The sequence below is a fragment of the Hyperolius riggenbachi genome, chromosome 4, assembly GCF_040937935.1.
Source record: "Hyperolius riggenbachi isolate aHypRig1 chromosome 4, aHypRig1.pri, whole genome shotgun sequence".
In the NCBI taxonomy this organism is placed as follows: domain Eukaryota; kingdom Metazoa; phylum Chordata; class Amphibia; order Anura; family Hyperoliidae; genus Hyperolius; species Hyperolius riggenbachi.
Window position 1 is genome coordinate 429842689 of NC_090649.1, and position 22298 is coordinate 429864986.

A 22298-nucleotide genomic window follows, 5' to 3' on the forward strand; every position below is an offset into this window, starting at 1 on the left:
AGCTGGTTCACACGGGTGGTGAACGCAACATTTTTGCCACTCATTGAAAACATAGTTTAAATGGGATATACATTCAAATGAATGGAAGTGTTTTTTCAAACAATGGTGACAACAGTTGGCATCATGTAAACGTTGCGATAGATCCCATTATCTAATCTCTACTTGAACGCTACATTTAGCGGCCAACGTGGGCTGTGTTTGTGGCTTCTTGTCCCCAGGCCTGGATTTTCCTCCCAGGAGCCTATAGTCACAGATTTCCTGGCAGCTAAGGCCTCAGCCTCAGGGATAGGATGCTGCCAAATTATGTTTCTTTTTTTTCTGTTAGGGGCTAGCAAAATCCACTTGTCATATCAGTCCATTTGATCTATACATTTTATCCCACTATTGGTACCACAGGAACCCTATTTAGGCTTCTTTAACAGTGGGACGTTGCGTTTGATGCGATGTTAAAGTCGCACAACGTGCCCCTAACGCAGCACATGTAGGTTATGAAATTGGATGTTATTTTGCACTGCGTTATGTGTCTCTTGGTGCGCCGCTTTTGTTGCATACTCATGGAACGAAAATGGCTCATGCGATACATTTAAAAAAAAAAAAACATTGCTGAGCATGTGCAACACACATAACGTAGCAGATACATTGCTAAACGCACAGCATGCAGCACTTTTTAACCACTTCAGCCTAACTGGACGAAAATTTTCTTCCAGTTAGGCTGCGCGCACTCCCGCAGGTCGCACGCTCCCGCGGGCCCCCCGTGCACGCCCCCGCTGCTGGCCGCTAGCCCATCGATCAATCAAAAGGGATTATAAATCCCTTTCACTGATCAGACCCCCCTGGAGAAAAGGCGACAGCGTCTCTTCAGACGCTGCGGCTTTTCTGAGCTCTGGTCTTCTTTCTTCTTCCTGGGAGCGAGATCGATCGCTTCCAGGACTTTTTGACTGTGGCCATCTTGTGGCCAAATAGCAAACTGCACCAAAAACACACTTTGAATTAAATAAATACATTTTTAAACATTAAAAATCCCCTGTTTACCTCCCACACCAAAAAATACCCACATACAAGTTTTAATAAAAAAAAAAAAGTACCAAAGCAAATGTCCGCATACACTGGCAAAAGTAAGAGTGTGCTAGGGGCTCAACTAGGAGAGCAATTGGTTAAAGGGAAAGAAAGCCCATATATACAGCACTACTCATGATAGATTCCAAAAATATAACAATTTTATTTAATTCCAAAAACTTCATATATTATGACATAATGGGGAGTTCAAATATCTAAAAACAATTAAAAAGACCACATTGTCCTAAAATACCAGCTGCAATGATTCATATACTCTAAACATATGTTAGTAGATACACACACATGTAAATAATTGGAGTGATTCCTATGTAAATATACCAACTTGGTGGGCTACAAATAAGAGCCCACCAGTGGTAGAACCCGGGTAAATAAATAAATAAAAGTGCTCAGTGAAAATGACAATTCATTAATAACACAAAGTGCTTAGTGCATAGCAATATATGTGAACCAAAACATGGACTGCATAAATGACAACTACAATGACAGGAGCAGCCTGATAGATAAAGTGCATAAAGGCAAAGAGTGACAGTGAAAAGAGAAGATACTTAGCCCAGGTCGCTAATGTGAAGAGCAGCTGGAAAAGACTGGGGTCCCCTCAGACATTCCACCAGGTTCGCGGGCGTCACCCCGCTTTGACAGGAGGAGAGGACACCGTCATTGCTATGCACTAAGCACTTTGTGTTATTAATGAATTGTCATTTTCACTGAGCACTTGTATTTAGGTACTGAACCTGGGTTCTACCACTGGTGGGCTCTTATTTGTAGCCCACCAAGTTGGTATATTTACATAGGAATCACTCCAATTATTTACATGTGTGTGTATCTACTAACATATGTTTAGAGTATATGAATCATTGCAGCTGGTATTTTAGGACAATGTGGTCTTTTTAATTGTTTTTAGATATTTGAACTCCCCATTATGTCATAATATATGAAGTTTTTGGAATTAAATAAAATTGTTATATTTTTGGAATCTATCATGAGTAGTGCTGTATATATGGGCTTTCTTTCCCTTTAACCAAAAAAAAAAAAAAGTACAATAATAATAATAATAATAATAATAATAATAATAATAATAATAATAATAATAATAAAACATAAATAGTTACCTAAGGGTCTGAACTTTTTTTAAATATTCATGTCAAAGGAGTATATCAATATGGTTTATTAAATTATGGGCTTCTAAATAGTGATGCAAATTGAAAAAAATGCACCTTTATTTCCAAATTGAATATCGCGCTATACATTGTGATAGGGACATAATTTAAATGGTGTAATAAGCGGGACAAATTGGTAAATAAAGTACATAGGTTTTAATTATAGTAGCATGTATTAATTTCAAACTATAATGGCCAAAAGCTGAGGAATAATGATTTTTTTCCCTTTCTTTCTTAACATTCCTGTTAAAATGGATTTACAATAAATAAATTTTTAGCAAAATGTATCACCCACAGAAAGCCTAATTGGTGGCGGAAAAAACAAGATGTAGATCCATTCATTGTGATGAGTAGTGATAAAGTTATTAGCAAATGAATGGGAGGTGAAAGTTGCTCAGATGCAAAAAAATTTCAACCCTGTAGGCTGAAGTGGTTAATAATGCTACACGTTACACACTAACGTGTGCACTGTAAATGTCGCACAGACTTTGCATTGCTGTGCGTTACTCTGCGTTAAAGTATTTTCTAACATGCGACTTTAACGTCGCACTGTGAAAGAGGCCTTATTGTACTCGGCCCTCCACCATGTAGTCTGAAAAAGATTTGGCCCTTTACGCCCAAATTTGAAATTGGACAGCACTGATCTAGATTAAAGTATCAAAAAATAAAAAAATAAATAAATAAAGACAAAGAAATAAAGACAAAATAAATGTCAGTGTTTCGATAGGCCAGCCGATAGGACATCCAAAATCATGTCGCTTTTCAAAAGCTAAATACTGAGGCTAGTAAAAGAAGAAGAAAAAGGGTAAAGAGAGAAAACAAAATTCAAAAAAATTGACCTGTACCAAATAGTGAATGGATACAAGACTGTACTCAACCAAGACGAAGGGGGGGAAATGAAATGATCATTTCTATGGATTTTATTACCTAATGCACTGAAAATGACTTTTTTTTAAGAAAGGAAAATACTGAAATGAATCAAATTTTAGGCAATGTAATCAATCTCACTGCATTTTGACTTTAAGTCTGCTATACTGTAAGTATTACTCATAAGAAGGAATGTGTATTTTATACTGCTAACAACAGCTAAACAGCCAAGATGGGCAAATCAGCAGCTGGCAATAAAAATACAAAGGTATGCACTCCCACAGGCAATCTACAATAAGCATAGAAGGGAGTGCAATGTCCAAAAAGGGAATTCAAAGTCCCATAACATTACAATAGTAATAAAATGACACACAAGCCAAAGGAAATACAACACATGGACCTTTGTGTGTATATATTAGATATAGTCATTCAGAATGGCTATATCTAATATATACATACAAATACACTAGAACTCATGATGGCATGCATAAAGCCATATATAAAAGCAATGAGTATCCTACAACATTATTCAAGGACTGTATAATAATAGCAACAAGGTCTGGATCAGAACAAATGCAGTCCAAGGCTCGTGCACTGAGCCAAAGGCTTAGTCCATAGTATAGTCACATACAGGGATTGCCCCCAGGTGACAGTGCACATAACTATACATAATCCAATCATTGCTTGCAATATCAGTTGACAAGTGCCTTGAGTAGCATCCAAGACTCTCTCAGAAACTGAAGAGCAAATTGTCAATGAGACTTACTCTGATAATTAAACTTGGACCAGGAGAAATTAATGGAAATTGGAGGTGGCCAAAGACACAGGTGTACAAATGATAGCCAGATCAGCTGAAATTAACTGACATGAGTGATGGTAATTAGGCGGTTCTAGTAATTAGTCTGGCAGCTCATTCCCACATTGCTTGCCTCATGCTAGGTAATGCCATCAGTGTTTGGAGAATGTTCATAATAGAGTTTAACTAAAGACATTAACCACTTAAGGACCACGCTATTTTTGGTTGATCTGTGCTGGGTGGGCTCTCCAGCCCACAGCACAGATCATGATTGTGGCAGGGCGATCAGACTTCCCCCCTTTTTTCCCCACTAGGGGGATGTCCCGCTGGGGAAGACTGATCGCCGCCGCTCTGTGTGGCCGAGCGATATTCCTCCCTCCCTCTCTTTCCCTCCCTCTGGCTATGGGCGGCACAGGACGGTGATCCATCCTGTACCACCTCTAATAGGCTTTAGCCTATCAGACGGCAGCGATCCCCGGCCAATCAGAGGCCGATCTCCTTTACGGCGCTGCTGCGACAGCAGCGCCGTATGATGTAAACACAGGGGATTTCTTCCCCGCGTGTTTACAATTAGCCTGTGAGCCACGATCGGAGGCTCGCAGGCTGTTCATGGAGACACCCTCTGTGAACTGACATGGAACGGCCGCTCGAATGAAAACACCACTTCGACATGGAAACACCACTTCCACCAGCCGACGCAGACATAAAGTGCATTTAGAAAAAAATATTATGCTGCAACCAAGGAATAACTGTAAAAGGTTGAGTGGCAGGGATAGGTGAACATTACAATTTCATGTTTGTGAATGCGTTCTAAATTTTACCGCAAAAAATCACACACTGATTGTTCGTAGCGAGCTCCATTGACTTTAATGGCATGCAAGCTTCCAAGACCTTTAGGGCATCTCTACAGCCACAATTTATTTAAAAAAAAAAGGTGTACAAAGTGTACATAAACCCAGACAGTGGCCCAGTGGAAGTTCAAGGGCAAAATGTACATATTTACCGCAAATGGTTTTTAAAGAGTAGTCAATGACCACCGACTTTAGCAAAGCCCTGATACAAGCTAGAATTGGCATATTTTCAGAGTATGTAAAGGAAAAGAGTGGGTACAAGGGTTATTTTTTTTTTTAAAAATAGCTTGTATTTTTTGAGAAAATCGATTTTGAATACTTCAAAGAAATGTTCAGAATGTGGGAATAATTTTGACAATAAAGGGCATCTCTGTAGCCATAATTTCTTTAAAAATGGTGTGCAAAGTGTCCAAAAATCCAGACAGTGGCATGGCGGAGGGGAATCAGTGTTGAAATGTTCTGCAAAAAATACGTAATTTATGCAAACGCTTTTTAAAAGTTTTTATAAAAGATATGTCAATGACCGCTGACTATAGCGGTTAATAGCAAAGCCACCGTACATACTAGAATCACCCAATTTGCATGGTATGAACTGTGGGAACAAGAGGAAAAACATTTTTCAAAAAGACCTTGTAGTCTTTGCGAAAATGGATTTTAAATATTTCAAAGAAAAAAAATGTTTTTTATAGTCAGCAAAATGACATTCTGCATCAGAACGCATGATCATTGCTTTGGGCCTTGCTGTACTTAGTATAGCAAGTCCAGGGCTGTGAATGGGATTCACGTGTGTGGAACTGTTCATTGCACGTCAGGGCAGGGATCGACACGCTTGGCATTCTGCGTTGTTCATCGGGTATCGAGAAGATATGGTGCTGGTTGATTTCTGAAGATACAGCTGTGGGAGTAACATAAGGTAATCATTTATGGTTAATTAAGATCAATAAAGGATTTTTTTCATGGTCACATTTTTATTTCATTTTAAGTCTTCGTGGAAATGTTCAGACTGTGGGAAATATTTTAGCAATAAAGGAAACCTTGTCAAATGTGAAAGAACTCATGCTGGTGTGAAACAACATTCATGTGCTGAGTGTGGGAAATGTTTTATACAGAAATTACAGCTTGTTAGAAATGAAAGATCTCACACTGATGAGAATCCATATTTATGTGCTGAGTGTGGGAAATGTTTTGTACATACATTACAGCTTGTTAGAAATGAAAGATCTCACACTGGTGAGAAGCCATATTCATGTACTGAGTGTGGGAAATGGTTTGTACAGAAATTACAGCTAGTTAGAAATGAAAGATCTCACACTGGTGAGAAGCCATATTCATGTGCTGAATGTGGGAAATGTTTTGTACAGAAATTATAGCTTGGTAAAAATGAAAGATCTCGCACTGGTGATGATCCATGTTCGTGTGCTGAGTGTGGGAAATGTTTTGTTCACTTCTTGTCAGGCCTAAGCGATCTCACACTTGTGAAAATTTGTATTCACGTGCTGAGTGGGAGAAATGTTTTGCACAGAAATCACAACTTATCACACATCAGAGATCTCACACTGGTGAGAAGCTCTTTTCATGTGCTGAGTGTGGGAAATGGTTTGCACATCATTCAGAGCTGGTTTTACATGGCAGGTTTCACACTGTAAATAAGCTCTGTTCATGTTCTGAGTGTGGGAAATGTGTTGGGCCTAAATCACTGCTTGTCAGACGTGACAAACAGTGAGAAATCCTATTTATGTGGTGAGTGTGGGCACAGAAATCAGTTCTTGTCACACATGAGATGTCATTCACTGGTGAGAAACCCTAGGCATGTGCTCATGTGTGAGACCACTCTCATGTCTGACAAGCAGCCATTTATGCCCAACACATTTCCCACACACAGGACATGAATAGGGCTTATTTTCCTGGTGAAAGCCGCCATGTGAAACAAGCTCTGATTTGTATGCAAAACATTTCCCACACTCAGCACATGAAAAAGGGCTAGATACCAGCACGTGAACACAGGATACCAGCACGTGAACAAGCGCCAGTCAGGCGAGAAACGGCGTTGTGCAGTCCCCTTACCCTGGTCACCCACACCCTGGCACACCTCAGCGCTGACATCTGCAACAGGTTTGACGGATCAAGACTGTATGTATGCTTGTAATATGTTTGGCATCAAGATACAATAAATAAGAAAGCGGAACAAGGATACAGTTGCCTGGTTTATTTTGATGTACCATACATGAAAAAGGGCTTCTCACCAGTGTGAGATCTCTGGCGCTTTGGGTGCCCTAGGGCACCAGTGTGGGTGAGTGCAATAGGTGTGGGTGGGCGGAGGAATAGCAAAAGCCATGGTGACAGCAGTGATGGACCGAGCTCTCAGATATACTTAGTACAACTGAGAGCCTTAAAGAGACACTGAAGCGGAAAAAAAATATGATATAATGAATTGGTTGTGTACTATGAATAATTACTAGAAGTTTAGCAGCAAAGAAAATATTCTCATATTTTTATTTTCAGGTACATAGTGTTTTTTCTAACATTGCATCATTCTATAATATGTGTAGATTACACAACACTCAGCATTCAAAATTATTCTTTCAGAGCAGTCTGTGAACTAATGACCTCTCTTCTGGAAGAGAAAAAGTAAATAGTTCAATAACACTTGAGATAATAAAAGTCAGATAACAGCCCTTTCCACGACTTTGAAAGTCGCAGAGCTTAATTGCTTTTTTGCATATAGATAACAACTGGAGTTTCTTAACTCTTCCTGTACTGGAAACAGTTAGACTGATGTATCTGATCTTAATGTTTTATTTCTTAGCTGTACTACACATACAAATCCTAATATCATAATTTTTTTTCTCGCTTCAGTGTCTCTTTAAGCATATTTAAAAGTCCTACCAGGAGGCATGGCTGAATATCAAAATTTGGGGTACGCAAATTTCAACATAAACATTAGCGGATCGAACACAAACCGGCGAGCCCTATTGACTTTAATGGCAGGGCAAAGTTCTGAAACCCATTATAAAAATGCTGACATACAATTGTAGCAATAATAATTGTGATACTTATCAGGCACATGCGTAGTATGAGGAGCGGAGGAGAGTCGACAGCCGTTTCGCCCCTCGATTAGGGCTTTCTCGAGAAAGTCGGCATAAAACTATGTGAAATTTCGTGAAAATTACGCAAAATTTTGAAATACTACTATTATATATGAAATTAATTACGATTTTCCTCTGAAATTTCGCATTACAATTACGATGCGTAATTGCGAATTTCGATGCGAAATATTGCACATGCGAAATTTTGGCCCACCACTGGTGAACAGGTCCGATGGTCGAACAGTTCAGCCATCTCTACCCACCAGGAAACCCTATTGGTCCATTAAGAGACTAATGGGAATCCTTCAGATTCACTCATGTTTGACAAGGTTTCCTTAATCGTCATACTTCCCACAGTCTGAACATTTCCACAAAGTCCTAAAACTAAATAAAAACACAGCCAAGAAAAAGTCCTTTAATGATCTTAATTAACCATAAATAAAGTACTTACCTTTTTGTTACTCCCACGACTGAGTCCTTGGAAATGATCCAGCACCATATATTCTCGATGGAGAATGCCACATGCTTCAATCTCTGCCTTGATGACCAACGATCAGCGCCACACATGTCGATCCCATTCCCTTTTTTAGACTTGTTATACTAAATATAGCAAGCCCCAGAGCATTATTATTATTATTGATTTATAAAGTACCAACATACTTTGAATTCTGTTAAAAAATGTCATTTTGCTGACTTTTCTCAAAAACTACAAGGTCTTTTTGAAAAAAAAAATTCTTCTTGTTTCCAAATTACTTCGTAACAAACCATGCAAATTGGGTGATTCTGACATATATGGGGGCTTTGCAATTAGCTGCTAAATTTTGCTGCCTTTGGCATTCCTTTAAAAACCACTTGAAAGGCGTTTGCCTAACATACATATTTTTTGCAGAACATTTTGCATTGATCCCCCTCCGCCATGCCGCTGTCCAAGTTTTTAGGCACTTTGTACACCTTTTTAAAGAAATTGTGGCTGCACAAATGCCCTTTATCTTCAAAATATTTCCCACAGTCTGAACATTTCTTTGAAGTATTCAAAATCAATTTTCTCAAAAACTACAAGGTCTTTTTGAAAAAAAAACAAAAAACACTTGCACCCACACTTCTCCTTTACATACTCTGAAAATGTAGTGATTCTAGCATGTATCAGGGCTTTGCTATTAACCGCTAAAGTCATCAACTATTGACTTTAATGTTAAATGCAAACGCAAACTTTTGACGCGTACATTTGTGTTAAAGAGACTCCGTAACAAAAATTGCATCCTGTTTTTTATCATCCTACAAGTTCCAAAAGCTATTCTAATGTGTTCTGGCTTACTGCAGCACGTTCTACTATAACCATCTCTGTAATAAATCAACTTATCTCTCTCTTGTCAGACTTGTCAGCCTGTGTCTGGAAGGCTGCCAAGTTCTTCAGTGTTGTGGTTCTGTGATGCATCTCCCCCCTCCAGGCCCCTCTCTGCACACTGCCTGTGTATTATTTAGATAAGGGCAGCTTCTCTCTTCTCTCTTATCTTTTACAAGCTGGATAAATCCTCCTCTGAGCTGGCTGGGCTTTCACATACTGAGGAATTACATACAGGCACAGCTGTCTGCACTCTGCAGGAAGAAACAGCCTGACACTTCAGTGGAAGATAGCTACAGTGGGAAAGAAACACACAAATGATCTCTTGAGATTCAAAAGGAAGGCTGTATACAGCCTGCTTGTGTATGGATGTATTTTCTATGTGTGGACATACTGTACATCAACCTACTTCCTGTTTTGGTGGCCATTTTGTTTGTTTATAAATAAACTTTTTAAAACTGTTTTTAACCACTTTTAATGCGGCGAGGAGCGGTGAAATTGTGACAGAGGGTAATAGGAGATGTCCCCTAACACACTGGTATAGCTTTAAAAGAAAGAACACAGAGACCGAGAGCCAAATATGGTGTAGTATGTCAACAATCAGATGGAGACAAAATGAAAGTAAATGATGGATGTACTCACAAGTCTGGGTTACCTCAAAGGCAACCACTGTAACTGCAGGTGGGGACGATTAGAACCTGACCCCACTCAGGTGTTTAAAAATGTCGCTCTCTGTAGACGGAAAAATGGGGAAAACCCCCTCCACCTGGGGTGGACTGTTCAGTGATAAAGCAAGGGTGACAGAGGCGCCAACAAGTATAAAATGATTAAAACCCGCTTAAAAGGAGGGGTGCAGGTGGATACACCACTCAGGTAAAAATAGACCAGCCAATAAGCCATTAATAAATAACAGTAAAATTTATTGGGGATTCTCCAAAAATGCAACGCGTTTCACGGGCAAAACTCCCGCTTCATCAGGCAATCAGATAGGAGAAACACTGAGGGAAAAAAAAACACAAAGGAAAAGGTGTGCTAGAGGACGCTTAATATACAGAAATGACAATATATGTAAAGCTAAAATTCCTTATTAGTGTTTGTTATATAATACAAATACTAGGAGTGCATAACATTTTTGTATATACCTAAAACAAAAACAAAAGAGAGAAAGAAACAGAAAAATCGGTACATATTGATAATTATACATCAATATAGGCCTCTGTCATCTAAGCAATGTGTATGTTTGCTTTTGTGCGATTTTAACAATACAGATTCTCTTTAAATGGGAACAGGCGAACGGTGACTGTCAGGAACTGTTCACCTGGCTAACTGTTCTTGTCATCCCTTTTGAGCGGGACCAGGACTAAAGCTAGACTAGCAAGAAAGAGTGTAGCAAAGTAACAGATGAACAAACTGAATGCTAAGACAACATAAAAAGATGCCCATTAATGGTACAATATTTTTCTCAGCTGCAATAATTCAAACATATTTCTCGTAAGTAATCGGTAATTATCGATTGTTCCCATGGTTCGATTAGGGTACTTTCTCTGTTTAGATATGATTGCAAAATCCAACATGTGGATTAACTCATTTCTGTATTCCAATCACCCATAGAATCATTTCACGTCGATTTTTTTTCTCCACTTACTACATGGTGTTTTGTACAATTCGATTGTAAAAATCTGACTGATCTAAGGAAAATATTGTAACGTTAATGGACACCTTAGAGGCTTTTGTTGGAAAATAAGGCCTTCCAATGATTGGTAGCAGACTAAGCTTAATTATGCACCAGGAACTGCAAAGAGACAAGAGCTGGTGCCCAGTGGATCCACATCCAATCTTGTGCTGAATCACAATGAAAACAGCAGATAAACAGGAAACTGCAGATTTCCTTACGGCTCCAGGAGGATTCAGCGGAGTCCAGAATGTATAAAGACCTTTGAGTAGTGGAAGTCTCAGCATGCCCCCAACCAGGCCCGGATTTCCATCACAGGAGCCTATAGGCACAGATGTCCTGGCACCCTAGACTCCACCCTCCATGAACCTACAACCCCCTGCAGATGCAGAACCGCACCGTATGTGTGCAGACTAGTCCAGATGTCACTTGTCCCTTACTTCCCTTGCCTGACATAGGTGTCCCTTAGTATTAGGTAGCTTGAGAAACATCAGTATTAAGTAGCTAGAGGACCCCCTAACTGAGGGGAGATCTCGTCGGTGGAATGCCGATACCTGGGTTAGTAACCTTTCATTACACTCAGCTTGGGACTCTGGAAAGGAGGTAGAAAAGCACTCGGGGAGGGGAGTGAGCAGCCTTTCCCTCATCAGGCACCTGTAGGTACTTGCCTAAAGTGCCTTATAGTAAATCTGTCCCTGTCACCAACTAAACTCTTCCATATAGCCAGAGGTAGCTTCAGAGCCACAGGCACCAGAGCAAATTTATCACTGGGCCCCTCAGAATTTTATAAATAACAATTATATGTTACTACATCCCTACCAAATGAACATAAACAACCGTGAAAGTGCTGCTGCATGTGGAGCCAGCCAGGTCTCTATAGCCTCATATTAGAATGAGGAGGCAACCCAGCATCTGTAGGGGGAAAGGGCGGAGGTGAGCACAAGTTCACATGCTCCACCCCTACTGCACGCTTAATAACGCTATTACGCGGGTACACCATAGTATTGCATAATAGCTAAAGGGGCTGATACTGTACCAGATTTTATTGGGCAACAATGCCCCCTTTCGGCAGCCATTTTTCTTATGTCCGACATTGGACCTATGATTGGAAAGGGTTAAGATGCGCGATTAAAGGGGCACTATAGTTAAAAAGATGTAATTGATAAAATAACATTTTTTTTTTTTTTATTTTTTTTTTTTACAGTATTTGTTTATAAATTATTTAGTCAGTGTTTGCCCATTGTAAAATTGGGAGGAAGGAGGAGGCATAGTAATTATAGTGTCTTGGGCACGCAGAGGCCCCCTTAAGAGCAGGGGCCCAGTAGCGACTGCAGGCCCTATGCCAGTGGCTGCTAGGGTGTTTAGGAACTCGATGTTGCTTTTTGGGCTGTTCCCCTTGTGCCTCTTTTGTCCCTTTCTATGTCCCCCGGTGTCACCTCTTGTCCCCCTGACCTGTCCTAGCCAGGTATAGGTGCCCCTACTGTAGGTATCCAGGTATAGGTTCCCCCCGTATAGGTATCCAGGCATAGGTGCCCCCAATATAGATATCCAGGCATCAGAGGTATACATATTATCTCGCCTTACACCCAATTTGATTGTTTTAAAATCCTGTGACGGGTGTTCTTTAAGGTCTGGCAGCATTATCACAAGCCGCAAGAAAGCGCCACAGAGAAATCAATATACACAGTTCAGTTCTAACAAAGTTTACTTCCACACAGAGATCTTGAACAGAATGTTCCGACAGCTTCACCTCTGTAACCTGCTCTGGGCTTTCCTGATACTCTAGCCAGGGCTGACGCTCTCCCTTTGATACAGCGAAGTAATAATCTAGTTAAATCCTCCATTCATCCGTGTGATTCTTCCTGAATTCACATGAAAATATGCCTGGGCTTTGCTGCTGCTGCTGTTGCTTTGAAATTATTTCAAACAGATTTTCTGTTAAAGTGGAAAATATGAAAGGTTGCCATTTTATTTAATTCTCTTCTTCTAGTTTTGAATCAGGATGATACCATTTATTGGCTATGGGGTACATGAATTTTTAGTAAACATAAATACATGCCATTACGATGCCTTAAAGGGGCACCATTGCGAAGAAATTAAAAATAAATTTAAAATATGTCCAAACACAGGCAAATAAAAAGTATGTTTTTTCCAGAGTAAAATGAGCCATACATGATTTTTTTTCTTATGTTGCTGTCACTTACAGTAGGTAGTAGAAATCTGGCAGAAGCGACAGGTTTTGGACTAGTCCATCTCTTCATAGGGGATTCTCTGCAAGGCTTTTATTCTTTATAAAGATATTCCCCAAAAAGGATTTAAACAATGATGCTGGCCAGCTTCCCTGCTCGCTACACAGTTTTTTTTTTGGTAGTTGGACAGAGCAACTGCCATTCACTAAGTACTTTTGAAAATAAATAAATCCCTGAGAATCCCCCATGAAGAGATGGACTAGTCCAAAACCTGTCGCTTCTGTCAGATCTCAACTACCTACTTTATGGCTCATTTTACTCTGGAAAAATGTACTTTTTATTTGTATATGTTTGCACATATTTAAAATTTTAATTTTTTTTCCATAGTGCCACTTTAAAAACAAGTGTGGGCTTTGTAATTTTCCCACCCATAACAAGTATAGCCACTAAACACTTGATCTGAAGGCTGGACCCCTTTATCAGAGGGAGTGAAGTAATAGTTGGGGCCCCCTTAACAGCTCTGGACCCCCTGCGGTCACAGGGGCTGCTCCTCTGTAGTTACGCCCCTGGATCATCCAGCAGAAAACTCATCTTTCTGAACTCTGATGTATTTTTTTCAATACGGAGTGAAGTATAGCTGCAATTACACATAAACCTGGATCAAATTACTTAAAGTGGGATTGTCAGCCACAGAATCAAATTCCATTTACTCACTGCTCTGTGTTTATTATGCAGATTGCAACCTGACCCTGCATTGTGAGCATTCCAATCTAATCATACATGTTTCTGCTGTGATAAATCTTAACTCAGTCAGCCTGGCTTTATTTAATACATTGCCCAAGAGAGGGAAGCGTGTTATTTCCCCTCCCACATTCCTGCTCCTCACTGATTGACTGAGGGCAGTTCAGTGTGACACAAGGCTGAGAAGGGAGAATCTGCTGAAATATGATCTATGCCGTGCTCGCATGTGTTTACAAAGCAAGCTAGATATGACAGTGCAGTTTCTAGGAGAAAAACAAAAAGGGAGGAAATTACATCAGGATTGGCTTCAGTCAGAAGTGTTTGTGTAAGTAGAAGAAGTATTTATCTACTTATATATGTGTTTTTTTCCTGGAATAAAATGGCTGTCCCTGCTGCTTGAAACACATTTGCATTAATGACTTTAGCATCATTCAAACAGCTTTATAGTAACACTACTATGTGCATAACTCCAAAGTGTGTCTAATGCCATCTCCACTCCATTGTTGCATATTTGAGGGACATTTAGTGACATGACTATACTGTATACACTATGTACGTTCTACGGAAGATGTCAGTACACAATAATGGGAATCATGATAAAATACACACACAGCACTCTGTGTGCACACTGCTAAAGCAGTACAAATGTCTTGGACCCTTTATAATGACAGTTTTGAAAGCAAAAAGGTGCCCGGGGCCTACTGGGTGTCACGCGGCCCAGGTGCCACTTTCTCTGACCCCTCTTCCACCTCAGGTTACCAAAAGAACCATAAGAATGAACCAAAGCCACTACCTTGCCTAGGGCCCCATTCCAACTTCGGTGCGGTGCACATTAGCATTTTTTTGCAGAGCCGGCCATACGGATCTGGCCATCAGGATCAGGAAAAACTGTCCGTTTTTACAACCAGTGTGCTGTAAACTGTCAGTTTTCTATTTGTTACTATGTAGCTGCAAAACCTTCCATTTCCATTCTCTTGAGCAAAACGGTCCGGAAAATTAAGACCTGCAGCATTTTTTTGTCCGTTCAGAGAAACGGACCATGGAACCGTACGGCCGGTTCCATTGGCAAACGCAGATGTGAACCGGACCTTAAAGTGAACCAGAGACAAAGCACCCTCATGCATTTTACCATATATATCAGTGGGAACATTAGAGAAAACACCTACCCTGCTCTCTGTTTCATTCTTCACTGCTCAGTCTGCTTGTTATCAGCCCTGATAAAATCCCCCACTGAGCATTCAGTGTGGCTTTGCTCAGGAATCATTATAGCTGAGTCTGTCTTCTATGATGTCTTTTCAATCCCAAGCCTGCCCCCTTCTGGCTCTGCTTTCCCCTTTCTGTATACTTGCAACATCACAGAGAGCTGTGATGAGATGGGAGGAGGTATATATTAGGGAGCAGGTATAGTATTTATTTTGTAAAATCTATCGGGGGATATGTTTATTTTGTGCCAAAGCGTTCATCTCTGGTTTCCTTTAACTATTTCTGCCGCCCGGACGTGAAGCTCACGTCCGGGCGGCTGCTCTGCTGCTGTGCCGCACTTCGGTGCGCTCCCGCCTGCGATCGCTGGTGCGCCCCCATGCCCCCGTGTTGTCACCTGGTAGCCCTGGGATCAGTGAATGGGAACATGGTTCCCGATCACCGATCCGTCTCTCCAGCAGAAAAACCGAAGCGCTCTTACAAGAGGCTTCAGTCTTTCTGCCCGTAAAAATTTCTGCATACCCCTTGTGCTTCCGCTTAGCGAGAAGCACAAGGAGGGAAAAAAATTCAAGGTGGCCATCTTGTGGCCAAATAGTAAAAGTACATCTACATATTTTTTACATTACAATTTACACATATAATAACATTAAAAATTAACTGTTTATTTCCCACACCAAAATATTACCCAAATAAAATGTTTAATGGAAAAAAAAATTACAATACAAAAAAAAAGACATAAATAGTTACCTAAGGGTCTGGACTTTTTAAATATGCATTTGAAGGGGGTATACTACGAACATTTTTTAAATTATAAGCTTGTAAATAGTGATGGACACAAAATGGAAAAAATGCACCTTTATTTCCAAATAAAATATTGGTGCCATACATTGTGATTAGAGTTGGGCCGAACCTCCGATTTTAGGTTCGCGAACCGGGTTCGCGAACTTTCGCGGAACGTTCGGTTCGCGTTAAAGTTCGCGAACCGCAATAGACTTCAATGGGGATGCGAACTTTGAAAAAAAAAAATAATTATGCTGGCCACAAAAGTGATGGAAAAGATGTTTCAAGGGGTCTAACACCTGGAGGGGGGCATGGCGGAGTGGGATACACGCCAAAAGTCCCCGGGAAAAATCTGGATTTGACGCAAAGCAGCGTTTTAAGGGCAGAAATCACATTGAATGCTAAATGACAGGCCTAAAGTGCTTTAAAACATCTTGCATGTGTATACATCAATCAGGTAGTGTAATTAAGGTACTGCTTCACACTGACACACCAAACTCACCGTGTAACGCACCGCAAACAGCTGTTTGTACTAGTGACGGCCGTGCTGGACTGGTGCGCACCATGGCGAGAGTGCAGGTTTTGGTGGCTTTACAGCCCATATGGTCGGCCTGGCTGATGTAGCTGAATGACAGACCAGTGACTGTCCAGCTGATCAAATTTGGTCTGACCACAATGAAGCAACGACCTTATTATCTTTTGTGTGCCCCCCGAGACACTCATCTAGGCGCCGGTCATTGCTTCATTGTGATACGCAAGCCCCTTCACCACGGCAAGGTAATGATCACGAAGGGGAATGGGCGCATGTACATGCCTTTTCTTTTGTTGTTGCAGCTGCCCTCAGTGCAGCCAGAAAAATTAGGCAGTCATGTACACGCACCATAAAAATTATTACAGCGGCCGCTGCTAGCAGCGGCCTAAAAAATTCAGCAATCCGCCTGGAGTCCCGGACCCTGTTGGTGGTGGCGGAGAAGGTAGTCAAGCGGCCTGCAGGCAGACATGCTGTGTGGAGGGACTGGGAGCGACTTAGTCTTTTTGGGGCAGGCCAGGCAGCCAGTCACACGGCGTGCAGGCAGAGATGCTGTGTGTGCGGGGACTGACTTAGTCTTGGGGCGGGCAGCAGCCCTCCGGGATCCATGCCTCATTCATTTTGATAAAGGTGAGGTACTTAACACTTTTGTGACTTAGGCGACTTCTCTTCTCTGTGACAATGCCTCCAGCTGCGCTGAAGGTCCTTTCTGAGAGGACGCTTGCGGCAGGGCAGGAGAGAAGTTGGATGGCAAATTGGGACAGCTCTGGCCACAGGTCAAGCCTGCGCACCCAGTAGTTCAAGGGTTCCTCATCGCTGTTCACAGCAGTGTCTACATCCACACTTAAGGCCAGGTAGTCGGCTACCTGCCGGTCGAGGCGTTGGTGGAGGGTGGATCCGGAAGGGCTACGGCGAGGCGTTGGACTAAAGAACGTCCGCATGTCCGACATCACCATGAGATCGCTGGAGCGTCCTGTCTTTGACTGCGTGGACACGGGAGGAGGATTAGTGGCAGTGGTACCTTGCTGGCGTTGTGCCGTCACATCACCCTTAAAGGCATTGTAAAGCATAGTTGACAGCTGGTTCTGCATGTGCTGCATCCTTTCCACCTTCCGGTGAGTTGGTAACAGGTCCGCCACTTTGTGCCTGTACCGAGGGTCTAGTAGTGTGGCCACCCAGTACAGCTCATTCCCCTTGAGGTTTTTTATACGGGGGTCCCTCAACAGGCAGGACAGCATAAAAGACGACATCTGCACAAAGTCGGATCCAGTACCCTCCATCTCCTCTTGCTCTTCCTCAGTGACGTCAGGTAAGTCAACCTCCTCCCCCCAGCCGCGAACAATACCACGGGAAGGTTGAGCAGCACAAGCCCCCTGCGACGCCTGCTGCGGTTGTTCTCCTGCCGCTGTCCCCTCCTCCTCCTCCTCCTCCTCCCCCAAAGAAACACCTTGCTCATCATCCGCTGAGTCTGACTCGTCTTCTGCACACGACCTCTCTTCTTCCTCCTCCTCCCCCCTCTGTGCTGCCGCAGGTGTTGAGGAAACAGCTGGGTCTGATGAAAATTGGTCCCATGCCTGTTCCTGCCGTAACGGTTCCTGGTCACGCTCATTTGCAGCTTCATCCGCCACTCTACGCACAGCACGCTCCAAGAAGTACGCGTAGGGAATTAAGTCGCTGATGGTGCCCTCGCTGCGGCTCACCAGGTTGGTCACCTCCTCAAACGGCCGCATGAGCCTGCATGCATTTTTCATCAGTGTCCAGTTGTCGGGCCAGAACATCCCCATCTTCCCAGACTGTTTCGTTCTACTCCAGTTGTAGAGGTACTGGGTGACGGCTTTCTTCTGTTCTAGCAGGCGGGAGAACATGAGCAGGGTCGAGTTCCAGCGAGTGGGGCTATCGCAAATGAGGCGTCTCACCGGCATGTTGTTTTTACGCTGAATTTCTGCAAATCGTGCCATGGCTGTGTAAGAGCGCCTCAAATGCCCACAGAACTTCCTGGCCTGCTTCAGGACATCCGCTAAGCCAGGGTACTTTGCCACAAATCTTTGAACCACTAGATTCATGACATGTGCCATGCAGGGTATGTGTGTCAGCTTCCCCATATGCAAAGCGGCAAGCAGATTGCTGCCGTTGTCGCACACCACGTTGCCTATCTCCAGGTGGTGCGGGGTCAGCCACTCATCCACCTGTTTCTTAAGAGCAGCCAGGAGAGCTGCTCCAGTGTGACTCTCCGCTTTGAGACAAGCCATGTCTAAGATGGCGTGACACCGTCGTACCTGGCATGCAGCATAGGCCCTGCGGAGCTGGGGCTGTGTAGCTGGAGAGGAGAACTGCCACTCAGCCAAGGAGGAGGAGGAGGACAGCGAAGAGCATGTAGCAGGAGGAGAGGAGGTGGCAGGAGGCCTGCCTGCAAGCCGTGGAGGTGTCACAATTTGGTCCGCCGCTTTCTGCTTGCCATCGTTCACCACCAGGTTCACCCAATGGGCTGTGTAGGTAATGTAGCGGCCCTGCCCGTGCTTGGCAGACCAGCCATCCGTGGTCAGGTGTACCCTTGACCCAACGCTCTTCGCAAGAGATGACACCACTTGCCTCTCAACTTCACGGTGCAGTTGGGGTATGGCCTTTCTCGAAAAATAAGTGCGGCCTGGCATCTTCCACTGCGGTGTTCCGATGGCCACAAATTTACGGAAGGCCTCAGAGTCCACCAGCCGGTATGGTAACAGCTGGCGAGCTAACAGTTCCGCCACGCCAGCTGTCAGATGCCGGGCAAGGGGGTGACTGGCCAAAAGTGGCTTCTTCCGCTCAAACATTTCCTTCACGGACACCTGACTGCTGCTGTGGGCAGAGGAGCAGGAACCGCTCAAGGGCAGAGGCGGAGTGGAGGAGGGTGCCTGTGAAGGTGCAAGGGAGAAAGCGGCAGAAGCAGATGATGCACCTGAAGGAGGAAGAGGAGAAGGAGGGTGACTTTTCTTTTGTGTGCTGCTGCTGCTTTTGCTCAGGTGGCCATCCCATTGCTGTTTGTGCCTTTTCTCCAGGTGCCTTCGTAAGGCACTTGTCCCTACGTGAGTGTTGGCCTTTCCACGGCTCAATTTTTGTTGGCAGAGCGAACAGATGGCTTTGGTCCGATCTGAGGCACACACATTAAAAAATTTCCACACCGCTGAGCCACCCTGGGATGTGGGCACTATGGGGACCTCAGCAGCTGATGCTGAAGGGCAAGTTGGCTGGCTGTACATAGGTGGTGATACATGGTGCCGGACTCTGCCACCAGCTGTTTCTGACGAAGAGCTGCCCCAGCTTCTTTCAGCAACTTCTCTCCTCCTACTACTCTCTGACTCCCCCTCTGAACTGTCCCCCTCTTCATCTCCTCTATTGGGAACATACAGAGGATCCCTATTACCGTCATCATCGTAGTCATCCTGCCCAGCTTCGCTTGCCTCAGACAAATCCAAACTTGCACCATCAGTAGGTCCTTCATCCTCCTGACACGTTACATCCATAGTGTTGCCGCGTAACTCAGACATATTAGCTGGTGAAAATTCATCTGGCTGTAACAACAATGGCTGTGCATCAGTGATTTCAACACTAAATAATTCTTGCGAAGTGTCAAATGCAGCGGAAGTGGTGCTAGTAGTAGCGCTGGTGGCTGAGCAAGATGAGGTGTTCTGTGTCGCTAAATACTCAACCACGTCCTGACAATCTTGGGAGGTGATGGGACGTGCCTTCTTCCGAGCACTGTACTGTGGGCCAGGTCCACACGAAATTACATTTACACGACCTCGCGCAGACCTGCCGGGTGGCCTTCCTCTGCCTCTGCCACTACCTCTTCCTCTTCCTCTACCTGTTTTGTCCATATTGGGTATGCACGGAGTGGTATATCACACTGCGTGCACTCACGTAGGTAGGTGGGTTCACTTAACTGCACAGGTATGCGCACTGATGCGGTGGGTTCACTGAACAGAACAGGTATACAGTGGCGGGTTCACAGAACAGGTATGCAGTGGCAGGATCACTGAACACAATAGGTATGCAGTGGCGTGTTCACTAAACAGGTATACAGTGGCGGGTCCACTGAACAGAACAGGTATACAGTGGCGGGTTCACAGAACAGGTATACAGTGGCGGGTCCACTGAACAGAACAGGTATACAGTGGCGGGTCCACTGAACAGAACAGGTATACAGTGGCGGGTCCACTGAACAGAACAGGTATACAGTGGCGGGTCCACTGAACAGAACAGGTATACAGTGGCGGGTTCACAGAACAGGTATACAGTGGCGGGTCCACTGAACAGAACAGGTATACAGTGGCGGGTTCACAGAACAGGTATGCAGTGGCAGGATCACTGAACAGAACAGGTATGCAGCGGCGTGTTCACTAAACAGGTATACAGTGGCGGGTCCACTGAACAGAACAGGTATACAGTGGCGGGTCCACTGAACAGAGCAGGTATACAGTGGCGGGTCCACTGAACAGAACAGGTATACAGTGGCGGGTCCACTGAACAGAACAGGTATACAGTGGCGGGTCCACTGAACAGAACAGGTATACAGTGGCGGGTCCACTGAACAGAACAGGTATACAGTGGCGGGTTCACAGAACAGGTATACAGTGGCGGGTCCACTGAACAGAACAGGTATACAGTGGCGGGTTCACAGAACAGGTATGCAGTGGCAGGATCACTGAACACAATAGGTATGCAGTGGCGTGTTCACTAAACAGGTATACAGTGGCGGGTCCACTGAACAGAACAGGTATACAGTGGCGGGTTCACTGAACAGGTATACAGTGGCGGGTCCACTGAACAGAACAGGTATACAGTGGCGGGTTCACAGAACAGGTATGCAGTGGCAGGTTCACTGAACACAACAGGTATGCAGTGGCAGGTTCACTGAACACAACAGGTATGCAGTGGCGGGTTCACTGAACAGGTATACAGTGGCGGGTCCACTGAACAGAACAGGTATGCAGTGGCGGGTTCACTGAACAGGTATACAGTGGCGGGTCCACTGAACAGAACAGGTATACAGTGGCGGGTTCACAGAACAGGTATGCAGTGGCAGGTTCACTGAACACAACAGGTATGCAGTGGCAGGTTCACTGAACACAACAGGTATGCAGTGGCGGGTTCACTGAACAGGTATACAGTGGCGGGTCCACTGAACAGAACAGGTATACAGTGGCGGGTCCACTGAACAGAACAGGTATACAGTGGCGGGTCCACTGAACAGAACAGGTATACAGTGGCGGGTTCACAGAACAGGTATACAGTGGCGGGTCCACTGAACAGAACAGGTATACAGTGGCGGGTTCACAGAACAGGTATGCAGTGGCAGGATCACTGAACAGGTATGCAGTGGCAGGATCACTGAACAGGTATGGAGTGGCAGGATCACAGTACAGGTATGCAGTGGGCTGAGGGCTCACTGAACAGAACAGGTATGCAGTGGCAGGATCACTGAACAGGTATGGAGTGGCAGGATCACAGTACAGGTATGCAGTGGGCTGAGGGCTCACTGAACAGAACAGGTATGCAGTGGCAGGATCACTGAACAGGTATGCAGTGGCAGGATCACTGAACAGGTATGCAGTGGCAGGATCACAGTACAGGTATGCAGTGGGCTGAGGGCTCACTGAACAGAACAGGTATGCAGTGGCAGGATCACTGAACAGGTATGGAGTGGCAGGATCACAGTACAGGTATGCAGTGGGCTGAGGGCTCACTGAACAGAACAGGTATGCAGTGGCAGGATCACTGAACAGGTACGCAGTGGCAGGATCACTGAACAGGTATGCAGTGGCAGGATCACAGTACAGGTATGCAGTGGGCTGAGGGCTCACTGAACAGAACAGGTATGCAGCCAGGAAGAAGTTAAGCCTAACTAATCTTTCCCTATATGAGAGACTGCAGCAGCTCGCCCTACTCTCACTAATGCAGGCACACGAGTGGCCGTAATGGCCGCCGCTGCCTGCCTTATATAAGGGGGGGTGGGGCTCCAGGGGCTAGTGTAG

At 44.0% G+C, this 22298-nt stretch overlaps 1 protein-coding gene across 1 annotated transcript; it reads left to right on the top strand.

Moving 5' to 3' along the window:
• The first annotated feature begins 3333 nt into the window (after positions 1-3333).
• LOC137504841 (oocyte zinc finger protein XlCOF6.1-like) lies at positions 3334-6118 on the top strand. Its single transcript, XM_068233433.1, has 2 exons — positions 3334-3369; positions 5732-6118. The coding sequence occupies exons 1-2, from the start codon at positions 3334-3336 to the stop codon at positions 6116-6118; spliced, it is 423 nt and encodes a 140-aa protein (XP_068089534.1).
• Positions 6119-22298: the final 16180 nt, after the last annotated feature.

Excerpts from the sequence above, each read along its gene's own strand:
- LOC137504841 (XM_068233433.1), top strand. The coding sequence starts at position 3,334 with ATGGGCAAATCAGCAGCTGGCAATAAAAATACAAAG. Across the intron at positions 3,370-5,731 it reads CTGGCAATAAAAATACAAAG|TCTTCGTGGAAATGTTCAGA; the intron begins GTATGCACTCCC and ends TTTCATTTTAAG.